The 23,524-nt window shown below is 45.4% G+C and overlaps 1 protein-coding gene across 2 annotated transcripts in view; it reads left to right on the top strand.

Annotated features, from left to right (window-relative positions):
* ZNF277 (zinc finger protein 277) overlaps positions 1-23,524 on the top strand; it is a 153,591-nt gene that overhangs the window by 100,588 nt on the left and 29,479 nt on the right. For both annotated transcript variants that reach the window (XM_075345009.1, XM_075345010.1), the window contains exons 7-10: positions 8,925-9,057; positions 17,778-17,845; positions 17,919-18,015; positions 21,045-21,087. In XM_075345009.1, coding sequence (XP_075201124.1) covers positions 8,925-9,057; positions 17,778-17,845; positions 17,919-18,015; positions 21,045-21,087 — 341 coding nt within the window. The remainder of the gene's footprint in view (positions 1-8,924; positions 9,058-17,777; positions 17,846-17,918; positions 18,016-21,044; positions 21,088-23,524) is intronic.

Genomic DNA, 23,524 nt, shown 5'->3' on the forward strand with positions numbered 1-23,524 from the left:
TGTGGGATAGGTCCTTAAGTCCAGTCCTCAATCAGTTGATTTGACTCGGCCTTGTCGGTTCGGGGCTTTGTACTGGGTCTGAGTACCTTTCCTGGTGCTCCGACTTCCATTCGGCTCCCCGGTTCGGTACCGGCGGGCCACCGCCCGACCCCGGTCCCTACGGTTCCACCGGCTGTAATCACAGCTCCTGCAGGTGACCACCACCGTCTGCCTCCTTGCCAGAGGTGACTGGGCTCCGACCCAGCCACCTAAGTAGACTATTGGCAGGCCTGGTCACAGGTCTGCCCTTGAACTCAACCTCTCTCCTTCACTGTCAAGACTCATCTACTTGTGCACTAGAACTAGAACTTCTGTGTCTTTCCCGCCTACAGGCCTGTGAACTCCTCGGTGGGCAGAGCCAACCGCCTGGCTCCGTCCCCCTGGTGTGGACATAAAACCTGGAGGGTGGTGACAAGGGTTTATTGGTTGTCTGCTGTCACCTTTCCGGGAGGGGGTGTGTGTGCATGCGACTACCTGACTAGTCCAGGGCGTCACCCACACACATATGATGGATTGCAAGTACTATTGAAATTTCTTTAAAAAGGTCACTTTTTATTTGACTCTGTTACATGAATCAGTCTCAGTAAATGTAGGCAGCTATGTTTATAATAAATAATGTAATTTCTGATGATACATTCGCTGGCACCAATATTTCTGAACTCTTCATTTTGGCAAGTGATGATACAGTCACTACTACCTGATATTAAGCCAGTGCTATAACTACGAAAGCCTGGACCTCACAGCAATCTTTTGAATGGACCCCACCTGAGTATTAGGTTTTTGAATAATGCATAACCACTTATTAATGACTATGAGCGGGTTATCCTGCAGATTGCATTAGAGGCTGCACCTCCATAGACGATGGGCCTTCCCTCGGGTATATCGCTTCTGATCTCGGGTATATAACTTAGGCCCATACTATTTTCCATACTCGAATTTAGTAGGAATTCTTGTGGCACCACAAATCATCTACGCTCAATTGGTCTCAATGCAGAATTCCAACTTACACCGTGTGCAGAATTATTAGGCAAACTGTATTTTAGAGGATTTTTGTCATTATTGATCAACAACTATGTTCTCAATCAACCCAAAAGACTCATAAATATCAAAGCTTAATATTTTTGGAAGTTGGAGTGGGTTTTTTTTAGATTTGGCTATCTTAGGAGGATATCTGTTTGAGGAGGTAACTATTACTGTGCAGAATTATTAGGGAACTTAATAGAAACCTAATTTTTAATAGAAACCTAAAATATTCCCATCTCACTGGTTTATTTTCACCAGGTAAACCAATATAACTGCACAAAATTTAGAAATAAACATTTCTGACATGCAAAAACAAAACCCCAAAAAATGAGTGACCAATATAGCCACCTTTCTTTATGATAGTTACATAGTTACTTAGGTTGAAAAAAGACACTCAGTCAAGAGCATCGGGGAGGCGCCCCAAGGCAAAGGGGCTGGGACTGGCGGTAGCACGCCTCGTGGCGGACCGCCAGCTCGATCCCAAGATCCAACTACGAGCTTTTTAACTGCAGCAGCTTTAGTGTACACTACTGGAGCTGGAAGTCTTTTTTATTAAGTAAAAGTAGATGTATACAAAAACAAAAATAACAATAAACCCATATTTACATTCCAGCCCGTACCCAGTAACAAAAACATCAAAACCATCCAAACCACAGTTCTACTGCCCTTACAAACATACCCACTATTTACAATAAATAAAATATTTACAATATAACAAATATTTACATATAAAATAGAAAACAAAGATGAAATAAGCACAACTTGGCAAAACTCACATCCCACAAACACCCAAACTTTTTTTTTTTTTTTTTTTGAAACGCACAGAAAGCACAAAATAAAATCTACATAACATCACTAACTATCCCACCACCATCCAGCTGCCCAGCTCCCAAGTTCCAAGGAAAAGTTCTTCCGAGCTTGAGGGGATCCCCCAAAGTTCTCCCCAGACTGGGGGACCGAGCCGAGCCTCCGGGTCTTATAAACACCTACCCCTCCCCCCATAAAATCCCACCCAAAACCTATCTACACCCCTACACTTGACACACCACAACCTGAAAGAAAAGAGACAGACATTAGTACATGGGAACATTACAAATGACTCAAAAACCGTGTCTGGAAACCATCTCCCAGTTAATGTTAATAAAAACAAAAACCTAGGGTGAGAAAGTCAGCCCATCACCATGAAGGGAAGGTAAGAAGGGAAGGAAATCGGGAAGGAGGGGCGGGAGGAGACTGGGAAGGAAAGGATACTGGAGGCAAGACAGTCAGTGCACCCGGAATGAGAAGCCCCTCCACAAGCGAGAGGCCCTCGATGCACCAGACCACTCGAACTCCAGGGAGCGTACCTTTGCCAGGTCACCAAGAATGTTACTCACCGTCTTCTACTTGGAGGATTTTTCTACCCGTCGAAACTAAAGATCGTGCATTCCACGTGAAGTACCTAATCACTATACTAACTAAAAATAAAGTGGTCAGATCCCTTCCACCCTGTTTTCTAAATGCACCATAGGCCCACTCGGCATAGGAAAGACTGGCCAGCCGAGGCCAACCCATGGAAATCCGTACCCGTTTGTAAACCTCTATATCAAAGGGACAATGAAGCAGGAAGTGGTCCATACTTTCCAGTACGCCCACACAAGTCTCACGAGGACAATCTCTGTCATCGGAGTTCCTGTACTTCAAATTGTCTATCACATATAGCTTACCCAGGAAGCAACGCCAAGCCAAGTCCCAAAATTTCTCAGGGATCCTCTTGGAATTCAATAGACCCAGCCCTACCTCCAGATCCCGGCTCGGGCAATCCCTGAGGACCAGAGGGTCCTGGAAATGAGTAACCTCCTCGACAGAGTCCTCACCTCCCACACCCCCAGACCCCACCGGCGGATGACCTTCAGAACCAGGGTAACATAAGCCGAGAGATGTCCGTGAGGCACACGAAGGTCCTTCACATGCCTGCCTATCTCCCATTCCTGGAAGAAAGGCCGAAACCACCCCTGCAGGAGGATACCCACGGAGGAGCCCTCTCTTTCCAGAGGTTTGCAATATTCAACTTTAAAAAGGTATCCACCAGGAATACCACGGGGTTGACCATATTAAACCCCCCTAGTCTCCTCGTACGATAAGTAACCTCCCGCTTGACTAGGTTCAACCTGTTTCCCCATAACAGCTGGAAAAACAGGGTATAGAACCTGGTCCAGAGAGGTTCTGGCAAAATGCAAATACTGCCCAAATAAAGCAACACAGGGAGCAAGTAGGTTTTGCACAGGGCAAGCCTTTCCCTCAGGGTCAAAGTTAAACCCTTCCAGCGGTCCACTCTCTGAGCGGTAATTTGAAGTCTGCCATCCCAATTTCGCGTTGGGTAATCACCCTGTCCGAATTCCACGCCTAGAATCTTGGCATATTCTTGGGGCTCCGGTAGAGTGTCCGGGAGACTAAAATCAGGCTCTCCTCCACCCAGCCAGAGACTCTCACATTTATCCTGATTGATCTTGGACCCGGAAACCTCCGAGTAGCGCTCCACTTCTGACAACACCACCTCTGCCTCCTCTTGCGAAGAGACAAAGACGGTGACATCATCCGCGTAGGCCACTGCCCTAAGCGTGGTCTCACGTAGGCCAGGTTCACCCATCCGAACCCCCTTCAAATGCCCACAATCTATCCTTCGGATGAAGGGGTCGATTGCAAAAGCATAGAGCAATCGGCTCAGCGGGCAACCCTGGCAAACACCAGATCTCACCACAAAAGGCCGTCCAACCCAACCATTCACCAACAGGAAAGTCTCTGCCCCTTGATACAATGTTTGTAGCCAGCTAACAAACCCACCCGGCAGACCATATCTCAAGAGAGTGGACCAGAGGTACTCATGATCAACCTGGTCAAAAGCTTTAGCATGTCCAAGGACAGTAGATACCTGTTCCAAAGACCCGCCCTGCCCTGCTCCACGGCCTCCCGGACACCCAGAACAGCGCTAAAAGTGCCTCGACCGGGAACAGTGCAGTGCTGGGACTCCGAAAGGAGCTCTGGTGCAAATTTCACCAATCTAGTGAAAAGCACTTTTGCCAAAATCTTTCTATCAACGTTGAGGAGTGATATGGGCCTCCAATTCTGAATGTGCAATGGATCTTTACCTTTTGACAGAAGAATCAAAGCTGATCTCCTCATTGACTTCAGTAGCACGCCCGAGGAAAGGCATGCGTTAAAAGCCCTCGTCAATAAGGGGACTAAAGAGCCCTTAAAGATCTTATAAAACTCGGATGTTAAGCCATCCGGACCTGGCGATTTCTTGGGCCGAAGCCCATCAATGGCCAGTCTCACTTCCTCTTCCCTGATATCCTCTGTCAAAGCGCCAAGCGAGGGGTCTACCCCTGGCATGGGGATGGTCTCAGCCAGGAAAGCCAAAATCCCCTCTCGGTCAGGCTCCCTCCTCCCCAAGAGGTGTGAGTAGAAAAATCTGACGACTTCCAAGATCTCTGGCTTGCACCGTACCAGAGATCCTGTACTATCCCTCAGACCCACAATCAGTTTACCATTCACTGATATTTTACAGTTTTTGTAGGGGTCGGGCGAGCGGTATTTCCCGAAAGCCCTCTCAAAACCGAAAGATATGTGCCTATCATACTGACACCTCTTGAGCAAGGCTTTCACCCTGGAGATTTCCTCACGGTTACTCCCAGCCGAGACTAAGGTCTCGAGTTTCCTCCTCAGGCTATGATACAGGCGATCCCTGTTCAAACTTCTGAGGTTGGCGAGCTGTCGGAAGAACCGTGGCTGCTGGCACCAGACTTACCCTCCAATAGATCCTCGTTAAAGGATTTAAAGTGTACTTATTCCAATTACAGAGCCTTGAAAGAGTCCTGTATTGTTATTTTTTGTCACTACCTCACCGGGTCGGGAGTGGGTAATTTGCGCGCCTGCTGCCTTCCTTTGATGTGGTAGCCGTCTCTCAGGCTCCCTCTCCGGAACCGAACCCAGATTCTCTGTTACCCGTGGTCACCATGTGACCATGCACAGAAAGTACCATCAAAAGTTACATAGTTACTTAGGTTGAAAAAAAGACCTAGGTCCATCTAGTTCAACTTTCCTCCACCAGTTCTACGTTTTGTCACTAAGTCATTTATAATCAGCAGTGTTGTGTGTACTGAGGAAATCATCCAACCCTTTTTTAAAAGCTGTTATAGTATCTGCCATTACTACCTCTTGTAGTAGGGCATTCCACAGTCTGACTGCTCTAACTGTAAAGAACCCTTTCCTATTTAGCTGACGGAATCACTTTTCTTCCACTCGCAGTGTATGCCCCCTGGTCCTTAGTATTGTCTTTGGAAGAAATACAGTCATGAAAAAGTTTGGGCACCCCTATTAATGTTAACCTTTTTTCTTTATAACAATTTGGGTTTTTGCAACATCTATTTCAGTTTCATATATCTAATAACTGATGGACTCAGTAATATTTCTGGATATTAATATTACTATTAATTAATATTACTATTAATATTACGGAGCTCAATTCCCTCAATATTCGTGGATGAATGCCATCTGGCCCTGGGGATTTGTCAATGTTTAATTTACTCAGATGTAGGCGTTCTTCTTGTGTTAAATTAATTATATTGGGTGGTGAACTTTGATTTTTCACTTGTTGAATGATCCTTGGTACAGTCAGTTCCTTGGTGAACACAGATGAGAAATGCCTATTTAATATCTCAGTCTTTTGTTTGTCCTCTATAACTAACTTGTTATTATATTTTACGGGGCCAATACTATCCTTTATTTTCCTTTTTGCATTAATGTATTTGTAAAAGATTTTGGGATTTATTTTAATGTCCTTGGCGATTTTTGTTTCAGTAGCTAATTTTGCTTGCTTGATTTCTTTTTTGCATTTCCTATTGATATCTTTATACTTTTGAAATGCTATTTCTGTGTTCTCAGCCTTCAAGATTTTAAACACCCATTGTTTTTGTTTTATTATACTTTGTACTGTCTTATTTATCCATAGTCGTTTCTTTTTATTCCTGGACATTTTATTACCAGAGCCTACCATCCATAGATTCTGTCAGTTGCTTGATCTGTTTACGATCAACATTGAGTGCAGCAGCCACCACAGCCTCCCAGACACTGTTCCGAGAGGTGTACTGTTTTCTCTCCCTGTAGAGCTCACATTTTATTAGGGACCACAGGTTCTCTATGTGGTTCAGATTAGGTGAACAAGGGGCCCATGTCATTATTTTTTCCTCTTTTAGACCTTTACTGGCCAGCCACGCTGTGGAGTAGTTGGATGCATGTTGCATGTGATGGAGCATTGTCCTGCATGAAAATCATGTTTTTCTTGAACGATACCAACTTCTTCATGTACCACTGTTTGAAGAAGTTGTCTTCCAGAAACTGGCAGTAGCTCTGGGAGTTGAGCCTCACTCCATCTTCAACTCGAAAAGGTCCCACAAGTTCATATTTTCTGATACCAGCCCATACCAGTACCCCACCTCCACCTTACTGGCATCTGAGTCGGAGTGGAGCTCTCTGCCTTTTACTGATCCAGCCTCTGGCCCATCCATCTGGCCCATCAAGAGTCACTCTCATTTCATCAGTCCATAAAACCTTTGAAAAATCAGTCTTAAGATATTTCTTGGACCAGTCTTGACGTTTTATCTTATTCAAAGATGGTCGTTTTTCAGCCTTCCTTACCTTGGCCATGTCCCTGAGTATGGCACACCTTGTGCTTTTTGATACTCCAGTAACGTTGCAGCTCTGAAATATGGCTAAACTGGTGGCAAATGGCATCTTGGTAGCTTCACGCTTGATTTTCCTCAATTCATGGGCAGTTATTTTGCGCCGTTTTTGCCCAACATGCTTCTTGTGACCCTGTTGGCTATTTGCTATGAAACGCTTGATTGTTCGGTGAGCATGCTTCAAAAGTTTTGCAATTTCGAGACTGCTGCATCCCTCTGCAAAACATCTCGCAATTTTGGACTTTTTAGAGCCAAATCTCTCTTCTGACCCATTTTGCCAAAGGAAAGGAAGTTGCCTAACAATTAAGCACATCTTATATAGGGTGTTGATGTCATTATACCATACCCCTCCTCATTACAGAGATGCGCATTATATTATTTACTTAATTGATGGTTGGCTCTCAAGCCTATACAGCTTGGAGTTGGACAACATGTATAAAAAGTATCATGTGATCAAAATACTCATTTGCCTAATAATTCTGCACATAGTGTATTTCTTTTTAGTGGTGAAACAAGCAGCCATTATTTTCAGTTCCTAAAAAAAACCAGACATCATATTCCTGGGAATTTTCGGCCATTTATATAACATTTTGACTATTGAAAAACTTACACGTCCTAAATGACACTCCCAGATAATTTTTTATTTTTTTAAAAGTCTTGTGAATAATACTTAATAATACTTAATACAGTACTTAATTGTCAAGAGCTAGTCTGTACTTTGGTTAATTGCGTAAGATAATATAGTTCTATCAAATTCTGTTTTTTTTTCTCTGTTCTTTCTTATTTTCTATATGCCCCCTCACTTATATCCCCTCCCTTATATCCCCCATCTATATAGACCCCCTTTTTCTTATTTGTTTCAATTCTGTCCAGTTTGTTACTTGCCAATGTCTTGTTTATATGAATTCGCTATAACCTTATTTGAGTAAATTACTGAGATTAGATGTTGTATTTAAAATGTTGTTTTATTGATAAAACATAAAATATTAAAAAAGAGGAAAAAATTCAAAATTGGTACTCGCCTCTTAGGGGCACTTTGCACACTACGACATCGCAGCTGCGATATCGGTGGGTTCAAATCGAAAGTGACGCACATCCGGCGTCGCAGTCGATATTGTAGTGTGTAAATCCTTTTTGATACGATTAACGAGCGCAAAAGCGTCGTTGTTGTATCATCGGTGTAGGGTCCGGCATTTCCATGAATTGGGAAATACCGATGTTACGATGTTGTTCCTCGTTCCTGTGGCAGTACACATCGCTGTGTGTGAAGCCGCATGAGCGAGGAACATCTCCTACCTGCGTCCTGCGGTTCATGCCGGCTGTGCGGAAGGAAGGACGTGGGCGGGATGTTTACGTCCCGCTCATCTCCGCACCTGTGCTTCTATTGGCCGCCTGCCGTGTGACGTCGTTATGACGCCGCACGACCCGCCCCCTTAATAAGGAGCCGGTTCGCCGGCCAGAGCGACGTCGCAGGGCAGGTGAGTGCATGTGAAGCTGCCGTAGTGATAATATTCACTACGGCAGCTATCACCATGATATCGTAGCTGGGGCAGGGACTATCGCGCACGGCATCGCAGCATCGGCTTGCGATGTCGTAGTGTGCAAAGTGCCCCTTAGTCCAGTGCAATACCTCCATAGTCAGCACCATGTCTCCCATCAAGCGAGGGCATCAAGTGAGCACTGCAGCCAATTAGTGAAAGAAATACGCATACATGTAATTAACTTTCTATTCTACTGATTCCATGAGCCCAGTAGCAGTAGTTATGGCTAGAGTTACTCCCTCATATTAAGCATATCATTATTTGTTTCATTTGTGTATATCAATAATATATTGCATGCATTTAGACCATAACAAAATGATGCTTTTTAATACAGCATAGTGCATGAATGTTTCATAATGGTTTTTTTATTAATTGTAATTTTTAGTGTGTTTTGAATTTACAACTCGAAAATCAATTCCTTTGCATTCACACACCAAAGTGGGTGTTACTGAAGGTCTCTAATTTCATAATCTGTTTTAGTAATTTTATAGTCTATTCTTGCAATATGACAGTCATGACGCATATTTAAAAATAAAAAAAAAACAAACATGAATTAGCCTTATGTCTATATTATTGGTATTTATATGTTGTATTTCCTAAGCTTGCAGTGTTTGTATTGTGAAAAAACATTCAGAGACAAAAACACTCTAAAAGATCACATGAGAAAAAAGCAACATCGCAAGATCAATCCCAGGAATCACGAATATGACCGCTACTACATAATAAACTACTTGGTAAGTTTCTATCTGTATTAGGTACAAAGCTGCAGCTTCTGTGTGCTCCAGGCTTTGTGCGCTGAGGCTTCTGTGTGCTCCAGGCTTTGTGCGCTGAGGCTTCTGTGTGCTCCAGGCTTTGTGTGCTGAGGCTTCTGTGTGCTCCACGCTTTATACGCTGAGGCTTCTGTGTGCTCCAGGCTTTGTGTGCTGAGGCTTCTGTGTGCTCCAGGCTTTGTGTGCTGAGGCTTCTGTGTGTCCAGGGCTTTGTGTGCTGAGGCTTCTGTGTGCTCCAGGCTTTGTGTGCTGAGGCTTCTGTGTGCTGAGGCTTCTGTGTGCTCCAGGCTTTGTGTGCTGAGACTTCTGTGTGTCCAGGGCTTTGTGTGCTGAGGCTTCTGTGTGCTCCAGGCTTTGTGTGCTCCATGCTTTGTTTGCTGCAGCTTTTGTGTGCTCCAGGCTTCTGTGTGCTCCATGCTTTGCTTGCTGCAGCTTCTGTGTGCTCCAGGCTTTGTGTGCTGCAGCTTCTGCGTGCTCAAGGCTTTGTGTGCTGCAGCTTCTGCGTGCTCCAGGCTTCTGTTTGCTCCATGCTTTGTATGCTGCAGCTTTTGTGTGCTCCAGGCTTTGTGTGTTCCAGCTTCTTTGTAGTCCAGGCTTTGTTTGCTGCAGCTTCTGTGTGCTCCAGGCTTTGTGTGCTGAGGCTTCTGTGTGCTCCAGGCTTTGTATGCTGCAGCTTCTGTGTGCTCCAGGCTTTGTAGACGTCTTATTTTCCCTTTCTACCAGTATACCATTTTTGCTTTACTGATGTACTTCATATATTCAGTTGCAATGCTTCAGAAAGACATATTGGGTTACTGACAGCTGGTAGAATCCCAGCATTGCATAGTGAATAGTAGGTAAACTTCTCATGTGCAAAGTCCTGTTTTTTAAATAGAACATAAGTGCGTTATACCTGTGCACGAAATAAAGTCTGTGGGAGCAATGGCAGAGACGTATGCAGGAGCATTGTGCTGTTCCTCATTAAATATTTTGAGCTCCTCTGTCTTTGAACACATGATTCTTACATGGTCTGCAAATATTGTTCAAAGAAATTGTGCTGGGAATTGTCTGGAGATTTGTGATCATTAGCGAGTTTACGTGTATCTCAAGTGTAGTTGTACTTAAAAAGGGAGAGGGTTCAAACCTCGAGCCAATTATGTCAACGGTGGCTTCCACAGCTAATGTTAGTCTGTTGGGACCACATCTTAAAATATCCATTCTTTGATAAAAGCCGAACATGAAACCTTTAAACCGTGTCTTTCATAGAGGATGGATAGCAGCTAGTTAGACATACTGCTATATGCTGAAAATTAATTCAGAAACACTATATAATGTTGTAAAGTTAAGATGTGACAATATAAAGCCTTGTCTTGTGCCAGTGTTGGCTTCATTTTTCTTGTTTCCTTAGTGGTCTAGTTCATGTGATTTATTTTTAAGAGATTAACCTTTCTGTATGCTATTTGTGGCCTAAGGACCTCCTACCTCATGTTCCTACTTGGCACCACATTTGTGGTCACTGCAGGAGAAATGTATAACCAGTTGGAGAATTTTAGCGCCACTTGAGTTTTTCACCAGTCATGCTTCGGTATAAGAACAGAAAGGGAGTTCAGACACAGGATCTTACCTTACCAATTATTATTATTATTATTACTATTTATTATAATAGCGCCATTTATTCCATGGCGCTTTACAGTGAAAGAGGGTATACATACAACAATCATTAACAGTACATAACAGACTGGTATAGGAGGAGAGAGGACCCTGCCCGCGAGGGCTCACAGTCTATACCCATTGTGAGGTATCAACCGGCTGTATTACAAAGGGCCGGTATGTTTTGCAGAAGCGTGGGTGCTCTGCAATGTGAAGCTGGCTGGGACCTGTGGTTCCACAGGATTGCATTACATGCAGAGCCATGGAAGGGTGTGTGATGCTGATTACACACTCCTTACCACCTGTGGGTGTGGCTCCATGGGTTAAAGCAATCCTGTCTCTGAACCTGAGGGAGTGTCGAGGGCAGTCTAGGGAGAGACTGGCTCTAGACTTCCAGTGTGTGTGCTGGAGATGGAGAGAGCAGAAGCAGGGTGTTTTGCACTCCTCCGGAGACCTTCTTCTGAAGGAAGGGGCTTTTAGGTCCATGTGTAAAGCCATGTGGCTGGAGCAAGGGGGAACCTGGAAAGGACACTAGCCACCTTAAGAGGAAGGTAACTGGGATTGGACCTGGGGTCTGGATACTGACAAGGGTCAGTGACACATGGGTGGCAGTCCAAAAGTGTGTGGACTTTATATTATGTGTTGGTCTTTGAGGAGAAAGCCAACGAACGGCATCTTTATGTTATGTGACCTGATATGGTTTATGGATCTGTTAATAAACCAGATGGTCTGTTAAAGAGACCAATTACTCTGGCGTGCTTTAATCCCGCTACCTGATGTGTGGCCCACATACACTTGGGGCCCACATTGTCACATTATGGTGGAGAATGCGGGCATATGGCCTGGTTGCTAGGGGCAACGCAGCCTGGTTGCTAAGGGCCATGCAGCCTGGTTGCTAAGGGCAACGGCCTAGGACATATTCCTGTGGATACGGACTGCTTGCGGTGGATCGGCGGGTCCACGAAAAATTTTTTGAAGCGGTTTGCGGTGGATCGGCGGGTCCACGAAAATTGTCTGCGCACTCAAGCAGCTGGCGGTGGATCGGCGGGTCCACGAACAGGGACAGCGCTCTCAAGCACCTGGCGGTGAATCAGCAGGTCGTTGGGGACCTGTGCTGCAGTGGCGAGAGTCAAGCGACTGGAGGTTCCAGGCCAGCCGGAATTGCGAGGCCCTGCTTGGTGAGCAGTGATACACCACAAGCTGGAGACCCTGGTTGTACGGGCGGTACAACCCGGAAAGGTTAGTGGTTCTCTAACCCCCCCCCCTGTCTTTGACCACCGGGTATTACCCATTGGAGCGCCCCTCCTGTTCCTCTTTTCGTTGCAGCATGGAGGAGCTCCTGAACCAGCTGCTGCAGAGCCAGCAGCACCAACGGCATGTGCCTGGAGGTCCAGTGACAGCAGTGGGGGCTAAAAGCCAAAAAGAGGGAATGGTCCCTGCGGACGTTGTGGAGGAGCTGTACCTGGTCCAGGGACAGCAGGAGCTGTCAGTGTGTAGCGATGTCGCAGCCATGGACCAGTTTGAGCGTACCCGTCGGGGGCCAGTATGGACACTGGGTGCCCAGGGAGACAAGGGCAAACGGTGTGAACTGGGGGCTAAGGACATTGCATGGAAACCGCAAAAGGGGGCGGAGTCCCAGAAGGGAATAGTTGCCCATAAGGGGGTGGAGTCCCATAAAGGGGTGGTTGCCCATAAGGGGGTGGTTGCCCATAAAGGGGTGGTTGCCCATAAGGGGATGGAGTCCCAGAAAGCGGTGGTCCCCCAAAAGGGTGCGGAGCATCCCAAATCCAAGGGTGAAGTGGCGCAGATGGACTGTAGCCAGGGACAACAGTGTTCATGCCACAAGTGTCCTGTTTGCAATATAGACCACCCATCCGACGAGAAGCCACGTCTGTGTTCCGTGGAAGTGGATGGGGAATCTGTAACAGGAGTCGTAGACTCAAGGAGCTTGGTGACCCTGGTGAGGGCCACCTCTGATGTCCACTTGATTCCTGGAAGGAAGATCCACGTCGGCTGCACTCACAGTAATGAGACAGAATACCCGGTCTCCAGAGTGGTCATTAAGACAGCCTGGGACAGTGGTTCTCATGATGTTGCTGTAGTCTCAGATTTACTGCACCCAGTTATTATAGGTTGGGACTCTAAATTATTTGTGCACTTGTGGAAGCAGGGGGACGTATACGGTTGCTTGTGTAAGAGCCGGAACAGCCCAAAGGAAACCCCACCACATTGGGAGGTGAAAAGGGGTCCTTGTTGTGCAGTTATGTGTGGTAAGGAGGAGATAGCACCTCCTAAAATTGACTGTCCTAAGTTAGGGGTGACCAAAGACAATGATGGACGGACCCAACTTAGTGTCATAAGGACTAAGGGAATAACCGATAGTGTGACCGTTAAAAACGGGGTAGCTCCAGAAAGGGAGGCAGATATCTGGTTAAGTGGGGACATGATAGTCCAGGATGCCAGGGGGAGTGATGATGACTCCAGTAAAGACACTGACTCTAGTAAGGTGACAAACGAGTACAGTGTGGTACAGATGGGCGAGAAGGGCAAAACTTCCTCCCGACGCCGAAGACGTAATAAGCGCCGAGAGGGGGCACAGTGTAGGCCGTCTGAGGGTGCAGAGAAAGTGATATGCCTGGTTAATGAAAACATGGTGCTAGTAACACCTGCTACGGAAGAGTCAGACAGTGATATCCTGCAAAAGAAAGAGGAATCAAAGACTGAACTGACACATTGTCACGACAGAAACCAGCAGGGTGAAATTGCAGGGGAGGAACCGACCAAAGACGTAATGGCGGTGTCTCCTATAATTTCCATGCATGAAGCTGGAGGTCTGTTGGATGATAGCGCTGTACGAGATGACATCCTACAGAACAATATAGGAGAAGGAATCCAGGGCAGTGTTGGTGGAGTACAAATCCACAAAGGTCATGGTGAGCAGACTGGTAAGCTACCCAGTGGTGAAGTGATGAATGTTGAAAATGGTGCCAAGGTTCTAAGAAGAACAGAGTACCGTGCTGAAGGGCATAACACCCTGGTAGAAGGCGATGCTGTAAATGCCCAAGAGAAGGCAGAGGGTGACACTGCAGAGACCCAAGTGGAAGTTGGAGGGAATGCAGTGAAGTCCCAAGACACAGCAGGTGCTGTAAAAGCGGAAAGAGCCTCTGAGGAAGAGGTGAAGTCTGGACATGAGGTCTCATCAGAAGCTGAGAGCCTGACTGACTCAGTGGGTAAGACCAAGATCGCAGACAAGAAGATTGGCTCAGCTAAGAGCCTGAAACCCAAACGTTCTGAAGCTGAGATGGAAGAAGCCTCAGAAATAGTGTGTCGTAGACCAGAGAGGTCCGCAAGTGAAGACTCATTCAAGAGGATGAGCAAAGACCATCTGCAACAAGAGATACTTCTTAGGCAGGCTACTGAGAGTCGAGTAAGGGAGCTGGAGAAAGAAGTGGCTGAGCTCCGAAGTCGCTTGGCAGAGTACCAGTCCAAGTCCCAGGGAGCCTTGGAGCAGATGGAGCAGCGAGTGTCAATCCTGACCAAACATGTTGAAGCAGGGGAGGCCCAAAGAGAGCTGACTCTGGAAGCTAAACTTGACAAGCATGTGGCAGGGATGAATGAGACTTCTGTAGTCAAGTGCATGGTGGATATACCTAAGGACTTAAGAGAAGCGTGTGCCACCGAGTGCATGCATGACGAATTTAAGAGAGCTGTGGAAGCGTGTGAGGTCTACTGTACCCCAGGGGCTGAACAGTTAGTGATATTGTCCACCAGGGAAATTACTGGGCAGCGGGTGGCTATTCTAAAGGACATGCACTTCAGATGTGTTCGTATGAAGTGGCAAGTCCAACTGCAAAAGGAAGAAGCCACTAGACAGCTAGAGTATAAAAGGAAAGCGCAGAGTCTGGCGGAAGATATTGTCCAAGTACCCCGGGCTCTGGTGGGGAGAGTCATTGGAAAAACCGGACGAGTCATGCAAGACATGGTGAATAAATCAGGATTGGTGAGATTAAGAATCCCTGCTGCTAATGAGAGCAAGATACCCAGGGAAGCTGGTATGGTTCCGTTTGTCTGTGTCGGGACTGTAGAGAGTCTTGGAAACATTCGAAGCCTTATTGAATATCGGGTACACCATGTACGTGACATGGAGCGGTTGTGGCAAGAAAACCTGAAAATTAAGGAGCAGCTTCGCCAACTGTGTGGGGGACAGCAGCCGTCTTCCACCCGTTGTTCAGGGGAAAGAAGTGGAAGATGGCGTGTCGGTCCAGTAGTTCAGACGCGCGATAAAAGGAATCGCCGACAGAGTGGTAACCTACGATGTACTGTAGATAGTGGCTGCTATGAGCTTAGAGTTCCCGACAGTAGCCTTGGGGGTACTCGAGAAAGCCTAGGTTCGGACAAGACTGTAGGTTTGACTGGGGACATGTCTCTCTACTACGGTGACCCTGGGAGGGGGTCAGGGAGAGAACGGTCTGGAAATGGGACGTCCTTTAACCCTAGGTTGACCAGACAGGGTTTGGTGACAGTGTCGGGCGATGCCTCAGGGACTACTGCTCTTGGACGGCCCTCTCAACTGGTGGGGCATGGCAGCGGGGATGCCCTGTCTCGCGGCCCCAGGTCATTGGCAAGTGTTCTCCCCTACGGGTTTGAACAGAGGGGGAGGGTATGTGAGGTATCAACCGGCTGTATTACAAAGGGCCGGTATGTTTTGCAGAAGCGTGGGTGCTCTGCAATGTGAAGCTGGCTGGGACCTGTGGTTCCACAGGATTGCATTACATGCAGAGCCATGGAAGGGTGTGTGATGCTGATTACACACTCCTTACCACCTGTGGGTGTGGCTCCATGGGTTAAAGCAATCCTGTCTCTGAACCTGAGGGAGTGTCGAGGGCAGTCTAGGGAGAGACTGGCTCTAGACTTCCAGTGTGTGTGCTGGAGATGGAGAGAGCAGAAGCAGGGTGTTTTGCACTCCTCCGGAGACCTTCTTCTGAAGGAAGGGGCTTTTAGGTCCATGTGTAAAGCCATGTGGCTGGAGCCAGGGGGAACCTGGAAAGGACACTAGCCACCTTAAGAGGAAGGTAACTGGGATTGGACCTGGGGTCTGGATACTGACAAGGGTCAGTGACACATGGGTGGCAGTCCAAAAGTGTGTGGACTTTATATTATGTGTTGGTCTTTGAGGAGAAAGCCAACGAACGGCATCTTTATGTTATGTGACCTGATATGGTTTATGGACCTGTTAATAAACCAGATGGTCTGTTAAAGAGACCAATTACTCTGGCGTGCTTTAATCCCGCTACCTGATGTGTGGCCCACATACACTTGGGGCCCACATTGTCACACCATGCATACCATACTCGGTTGGTTTACAGGTGTCTTAAAAGGCCTTCTTCTAAAATCAGTAGGTGATAGGGGAGGTGGGTTCCATCAATTTTTAGTAGGTAGGAGTAGTGGAGAATTATGTGATGTACAAAATATGGATGTTCGGTAATATACCAACTGCTGTAAACGTATTATCAGTCTGGGATGCCAAGGTTCCAATATGGACATTGACTGTGGACCTACTCTTAAGCCTGCTTTACACATTACAATTTATTGTGCGATCGCATTTGCGATCGCACCCGCCCCCATCGTTTGTGCGGCACGGACAATTTGTTGCCCGTGTTGCACAATGCTGTAACCCCCTGTCACACGTACTTACCTTCCAAACGACCTTGCTGTGGCCAGCGAACATCCGCTTCCTGAAGGGGGAGGGACGTTCGGCGTCACAGCGACGTCACACAGCGGCCGGCCAATAGAAGCGGAGGGGCCCACCTCCTTCCTTTAGCATTGCTGGCGGGACGCAGCTAAGCTGTGTTCATCGTTCCCGGGGTGTCACACGGAATGATGTGTGCTGCCTCGGGAACATTGAACAACCGGACATTCGATTTTTAGAAAATGAGCAACGTGTCAACAATGAACGAGAAGGTGAGTATTTCTGCTCGTTCATAGCTGTCACACGCTACGATATCACTAATGATGCCGGATGTGCGGCTCTTACGACGTGACCCCGCCGACATCTCGTTAGATATATTGTAGCGTGTAAAGCCCACTTTACTTGTAAATATTACCTAACCATATTACATATGTCTATTTTTCTATGTAATAGTAAACTAGGTAGTTTGTTATGAGTGATGAGATGCTGGCAATGAACATACACATGGACTGAAGTGCCAGTTGCTGCTTATATGGAAGGGGTGCAAGGGGTGTACCGTTCTTGCACAGCGGCCTACCAGGGAATTCACCTTTTACCCATTTGGCCAGTCTATCTGTTAGTATCAGTCTTATTTCCAGTCATTTCTGATACATTATCAAGTGATTGATTTGTGCACACTAAATGACTACTTATCTGGTTACGCATTTCTAATTTCCCCCAAAATTTGGTTGCTAGTTATTATCTGAGCCTCACCAATTAGTATAAGTTAGGGTCCACAGTGCTTGCTGAGGTTCTCTGCAGTCTCTTCATTGTTTTTCCAGGCACAGCAGCATACTCCTGCATTTGGCTGTGCCTTATTCCATAGATCAGCTTCCTACATAGGCCACTGAAGCATTTTCCTGGATCATATAAATGAAAAAATCATCAGCCCACTGGTGTATGAGATGTGCTATGTAGGGTTCAGTGCATGGAGGCACCAAGCCAGTTCCTGGGTGATAGGGAGTGTTGAATATAAATATAGAAAATCCAGCAACCTCAGAGAATTTTTTTTTGCATAATTAAAACATCACATTTATGGAAAAATGTAAACTAAAAGGTGAGTTAAAACATGCGTATGAAAACTAGAAGGCACCAGTTCTACGCGTTTCAAACAATAAGCTCTTAGCCTTGACTATGAGTAAGACTAAGAGCCTATTGCTTGAAACACGTAGACCCTGTGTCTTCTATTTTTCATACAGAATGTGGATTGCGAGCCCCAATGCGGACAGCAATGACGTCTGTAAAGCAATTCAAAATATGATAGCGCTATATAAGTAATGCATAATAAATAATACAGATTTATTTAAAATACCTGGTTCTCTTATAGGAACTAGGAAAGAGTTGGGAAGAAGTACAGTCTGAAGATGATCGGGAGTTTCTAGACAGCAATGATGAGTATGACCACATTTACAGTTGACTGATGATGACTTCAGGCTTTTCTAAAAGTTAACATATGATCTGTTTTTAGGGATTGGTCTGACTGGCAGGAGCACCCCATGTCTGCATTTTGTCTGTTTTGTGAAAGTCAAGCTGACACAAATGAGAAACTTCTTATTCACATGAAGGTAAGACAGTAATACATCTATGGTTTCAAATGGTGTCCCTAATCTTGTCCTACAATGTGGGGGAGGTTAAATTCTACTAATGAACTGCTTGTCATCACATATGCAAAAGGTTTGTATAGTGAACCAGAAAGCTGCACCTAAGGAGTATGACAGAGGGTTAATATGGCAACTATATGTGCTAACAAAAGACAGAGGCTAGGCTTAACAGGTTGGCTGTCGGTATACGGTTTACCTGTTTCTCCAAAAATAAGCCCTAGAGGCTGTTCAATAAGGAAGTGTCCAGGCAGCTAAAAAAATTAAAGAATACAACAGGACACTTCATTAAAGAAAGCAGACACCCCCAAAAGAGAGAAGACTGCCTTAAAAGAGGGAAGACTGACACCCCCAAAAAAATCGAACTAATCAGACCCTGAAGAATTACAGCTGGCATGGTCCAACAGTGGATGAGCTCTCACACAGAGATCTGTCTCACTATCGGGTCCCTCGCCGTTCTGCTCTCACACACATCGGGATGCAGTATAACTGTAGTCACACACACACACATTGGGCCCTAATATCACTCCGCTCTCTCTCTCTCTCACACACACACACACACACACACACAACACATCGGGTCAGTGTATCACTCTTTCACACACACACACACACACACACACACACACACACACACATCGGGTCCTAGTATGACTCCTCTCTAATACACACATACACATCAGGTTGCAGTATCACTCCGCTCACACTAAGGCTGCTTTCACACATCAGTTTTTTTCCATCAGGCACAATCCGGCAAAAACATGAAAAAATGGATCAGGCGTCTGTTGTCGCCGGATCCGTTTTTCCTCCATAGACTTCTATTATCATCGGATTGTCCCGGATGGCCTTGTGTTCCATCCGGCTTTCGCCGGATCCTTCAAAATTGCTTGTCCGGTGGCCGGATGGAACGTTGAATGGAACGTTTTTTGTCTCCGGTGAAAAACCGTATTGCGCCGAATCCGGCGCCGTACGGCATGTTTTATAATGGAAGTCTATGGACGCCGGATCCAGCATTATGCGGCATATGATGGAATCCAACAACTTATCAGGTTTTTATTTCCGGGCATGCCCAGAGTCTGTCAGTCTGTCGGTCTCTTTCTCGATGTCGATCGGTCTCTCCTTCATACCACCGGCGTGGCGCTGCACAGCTGTCACACTGATCTGGCGGCTTTTGAAAATGCCGGCCAATCATTATTCCATCTCGTATTCCCTGCTTCCCCCGCCCACCAGCACCTATGATTGGTTGCAGTCAGACATGCCCTCATACTGAGTGACAGCTGTCTCACTGCAACCAATCACAGCTGCCGATGGGCGGGTCTATATCTTCCAGTAAAATAAATAAATTTAAAAAAACGGCGTGCGGTCCCCCCCAATTTTGATTCCAGTTATGGTAAAGCCACACGGCTGATGGCTGGTATTCTTAGGATGGGGAGCCCCCCCAGCCCAAAAATATCAGCCAGCAGCCGCCCGGAATTGCTGCATCCATTAGATGCGACAGTCCCGGGACTCTACCCGGCTCATCCCGAATTGCCCTGATGCGGTGGCTATCGGGGTAATAAGTAGTTAAAGGCAGCCCATAGCTGCCACTAAGTCCTAGGTTAATCATGGCAGGCGTCTATGAGATACCCCCCATGATTAACCTGTAAGTTAAAGAAAATAAACACAATCACAGAAAAATCCTTTATTTGAAATAAGAGAAAAAACCACCCTCTTTCACAACTTTATTAATCCCCAAATACCTCTCCAGGTCTGATGTAATCCACACGAGGTCCCATGACGCTTTCAGCTCTGCTACATCGGAAGCTGACAGGAGCGGCAGTAGAACACCGCTGCTCCTGTAAGTTCCATGCAGCAACTGAAGTGTCGTGCTGTCAGCGATGATGTCACTCACTGCCAGTGTGTGCGGCGATAATGGGGGCGGTGATGATGGTAGTGCCTGGTGTGTGCGGTGATGATGGGGGCGGTAGTGCCTGGTGTGTGCGGTGATGATGGGGGCGGTAGTGCCTGGGTGTGTGCGGTGATGATGGGGGCGGTAGTGCCTGGGTGTGTGCGGTGATGATGGGGGCGGTAGTGCCTGCGTGTTTGCGGTGATGATGGGATCTCTCTCTCTCTTTCTCATAAAAAGTAAATAAAAAAAAATAAACAGATCCGTTCTTTGCTGGGTCCTTCGCATCAGTTTTTACACAATCTGCGAAAGAGCTGTTGCATCAGGCACAAACCGGATTGTGCCTGATGGCAAAAAACGGATGTGTGAAAGCAGCCTTACTCTACCCAAGTCGTTTCAGGCCAGTAGGGGGAGTGAACCACTGAGGAGTGCAGGAAGACCTGACAGCAACACAGATCTGTTTGTAAGAGGAGCCCATTAACTTCCCAACTTTCATTGTTTGGGATCTGATAAGTGCAATTCTTTTGGCGGGTGTTTGCTTTCTTTTGGGGGTAAACTTAGCAGTACATACAAAATAAAATTTAGGCCTTGTTTCTCTAAAAATAAGAACTACAAACATAAGCCTTAGCATGTCTTTTGGAGCAAAAAATAATATATTTTGTTACTGTTAATTTTGCCACATATGTATAAAAAACTAAATATATAGATTAATTGTGGTTTTTACATAACTCCCTCCCACCAAACCACAAAAGAGAGAGAAAAAAAATAATAAGCTATATGAAATCTTAAGTGATGCGATTTGAAAGAAGACATCTCATTTAGAAAATAAAAAGCTTGCTCCATAGGCGGGAAAATAAAAAGAAAGCTATGCTTCTCTGAATGTAAAGATTAAAGAATGAAAAGAATGACTCTGTCAATTACTGTTTTTAATGCCTAAACAAGGGTGGTTGTTAAGGAGTAAAGCGCATCAGGTATAGCCACAATTATAATCTCCCATCCATAATGCCATAGAACGGGCTCTGGCTTCTCTAGACCGTAATTGGAAATGCACTTTAAATTAATGAAGCTTCAGAGAATTAAGCCATAAACTGTCTGTGTTTTCTCTCCCTAGGACTGGCACCACTTTGATCTTCACAAAATAAAAACAGACTTGGGTAAGTTTAGAGATAAATGGATTATGCATTTTTGTAAATATATTAACCCCTTCAGCCCCCAGCCTATTTTGACCTTACTGACCTCGCCATTTTGCGCAATTCTGACCAGTGTCCCTTTATGAGGTTATAACTCTGGAACGCTTAAACGGAGCCTGGCGATTCTGAGATTGTTTTTTCGTGACATATTGTATTTTATGAAAGTAGTAAATTTAAGCCGATATTTTTTGTGTTTATTTTTTAAAATTTCGGAAATTTGGTGAAAATTTTAAAAATTGCGCAATTTTCAAAATTTTATGCCCATAAATCTGAGAGATAAGTCACACAAAATAGTTAATAAATTACATTTCCCACATGTCTACTTTACATCAGCGCAATTTTCGAAACAATTTTTTTTTCTGTTAGGAAGTTAGAAGGGTTCAACGTTCATCAGCAATTTTTCATTTTTCCAACAACATTTACCCAAAAAAATTTTTTAGGGACCACATCACATTTAGAGTGACTTTGAAAAGCCTATGCGACAAAAAATACCCAAAAGTGACCCCATTCTAAAAACTGCACCCCTCACTCTACTCAAAACCATATCCAAGAAGTTTATAAACCCTTTACATGCTTCACAGGAACCAAAGCAATGTGGAAGGAGAAAATGAAAAATTTAAATTTTTACACAAAAATGTTACTGTAGCTATAAAATTTAGCATTTTCACAAGGGTATCAGCAAAAAATACACCATAAACTTTATTATGCAATTTCTCCTGAGTACACAGATACCTCATATGTGGTGGAAATCAAATGTTTGAGCGCACAGCAGGGCTCGGAAGGCAAGGAGCGCTTTTTGACTTTTCAAATGCAAAATTGTCTGGAATCGTTAGTGGATGCCATGTTGCGTTTGGAGACCCCCTGAGGTGCCTAAACAATGGAGCCCCCCCACAAGTGACCCCATTTTGGAAACTAGACCCCTCATGGAATTTATCTAGATGTTTATTGAGCCCTTTGAACCCCTGGGGACTTCACAGACGTTTATAACGTTGAGCCGTGAAAATAATTTTATTTTTTTTTTACCACAAAATTGTTACTTTAGCCAGGTAGTTTTTTTTCACAAGGGTATCAGATAAAATTACACCATAAAATGTTTTGTGCAATTTCTCCTGAGTACACAGATAGCTCATATATGGTAGAAATCAAATGTTTGGGCGCACAGCAGGGCTCGGAAAGCAAGGAGCGCTTTTTGACTTTTGGAGCTAATTTTCCATTGAAAAACTCAAATGGTGCTCCTTCCCTTCCGAGCCCTGCTGTGCACCCAAACAGTAATTTGTGACCACATATGAGGTATCTGTGTACTCAAGAGAAATTGCCCAACAAATTTTAGGATCCATTTTATCCTGTTGCCCATGTGAAAAAGAAAAAATTGAGGCTAAAAGAAAATATTTGTGGAAAAAAAGTATTTTTTTCATTTTTACGGATCAATTTGTGAAGCACCTGGGGTTCAAAGTGCTCACTTTGCATCTAGATAATTTCCTTAGGAGGTCTAGTTTCCATAATGGGTCACTTGTGGGAGAGCACCAATGTTTAGGCACACAGGGGCTCTCCATACGCAACATGGTGTCCGCTAACAATTTGAATGGAAAATTAGCTCCAATTGTTAGCGGACACCATGTCACGTAAGGAGAGTAAGTAGTGTATGTCAGGTTGGTGTGTGTGTAGTGTAGTATACGTCAGGTTGGCGTGGTGTAGTGTATGTCAGGTTGGTGTGTGTGGTATAGTGTACACCACACACACCATCCTGACATACACTATGTCAGGATGGTGTGTGGTGTATGTTAGGTTGGTGTGTGTAGTGTAGTATTAATCAGGTTGGTGTGTGTGGTGTTTACTACACCAGACACATCAACCGGAGGTAGACTACACCACACACCAACCTAACATACAGTATGTCAGGATGGTGTGTGGTGTAGTCTACCTCAGGTTGATGTGTCTGGTGTAGTAAATACCACACACACCAACCTGATGTATACTACACTACACACACCAACCTAACATACACTACAGGTTGGTGTGTGTGTGTGGCGTAGTGTACATCAGGTTGGTGTGTGTGGTGTAGTGTACACCACAGACACCATCCTGACATACACCACACACCATCCTGACGTAGTGTATGTTAGGTTGGTGTGTGGTGTATTCTACGTCAGGTTGAGGTGTCTGGTGTAGTAAACACCACACACACCAACCTGATGTATACTACACTACACACACCAACCTGACATACAATATGTCAGGTTGGTGTGTGATTTATTGTACGTCAGGTTAGTGTGCGGTATAGTGTAGTGTATGTCAGGTTGATGTGTGGTGTAGTATATACCACACACAACCTGATGTACACTACAACACACACACCAACCTGACATAGTGTATGTCAGGTTGGTGTAGTGTAGGTCAGTTT

Source organism: Anomaloglossus baeobatrachus, chromosome 4 (assembly GCF_048569485.1).
Source record: "Anomaloglossus baeobatrachus isolate aAnoBae1 chromosome 4, aAnoBae1.hap1, whole genome shotgun sequence".
NCBI classification, from domain to species: Eukaryota; Metazoa; Chordata; class Amphibia; order Anura; family Aromobatidae; genus Anomaloglossus; species Anomaloglossus baeobatrachus.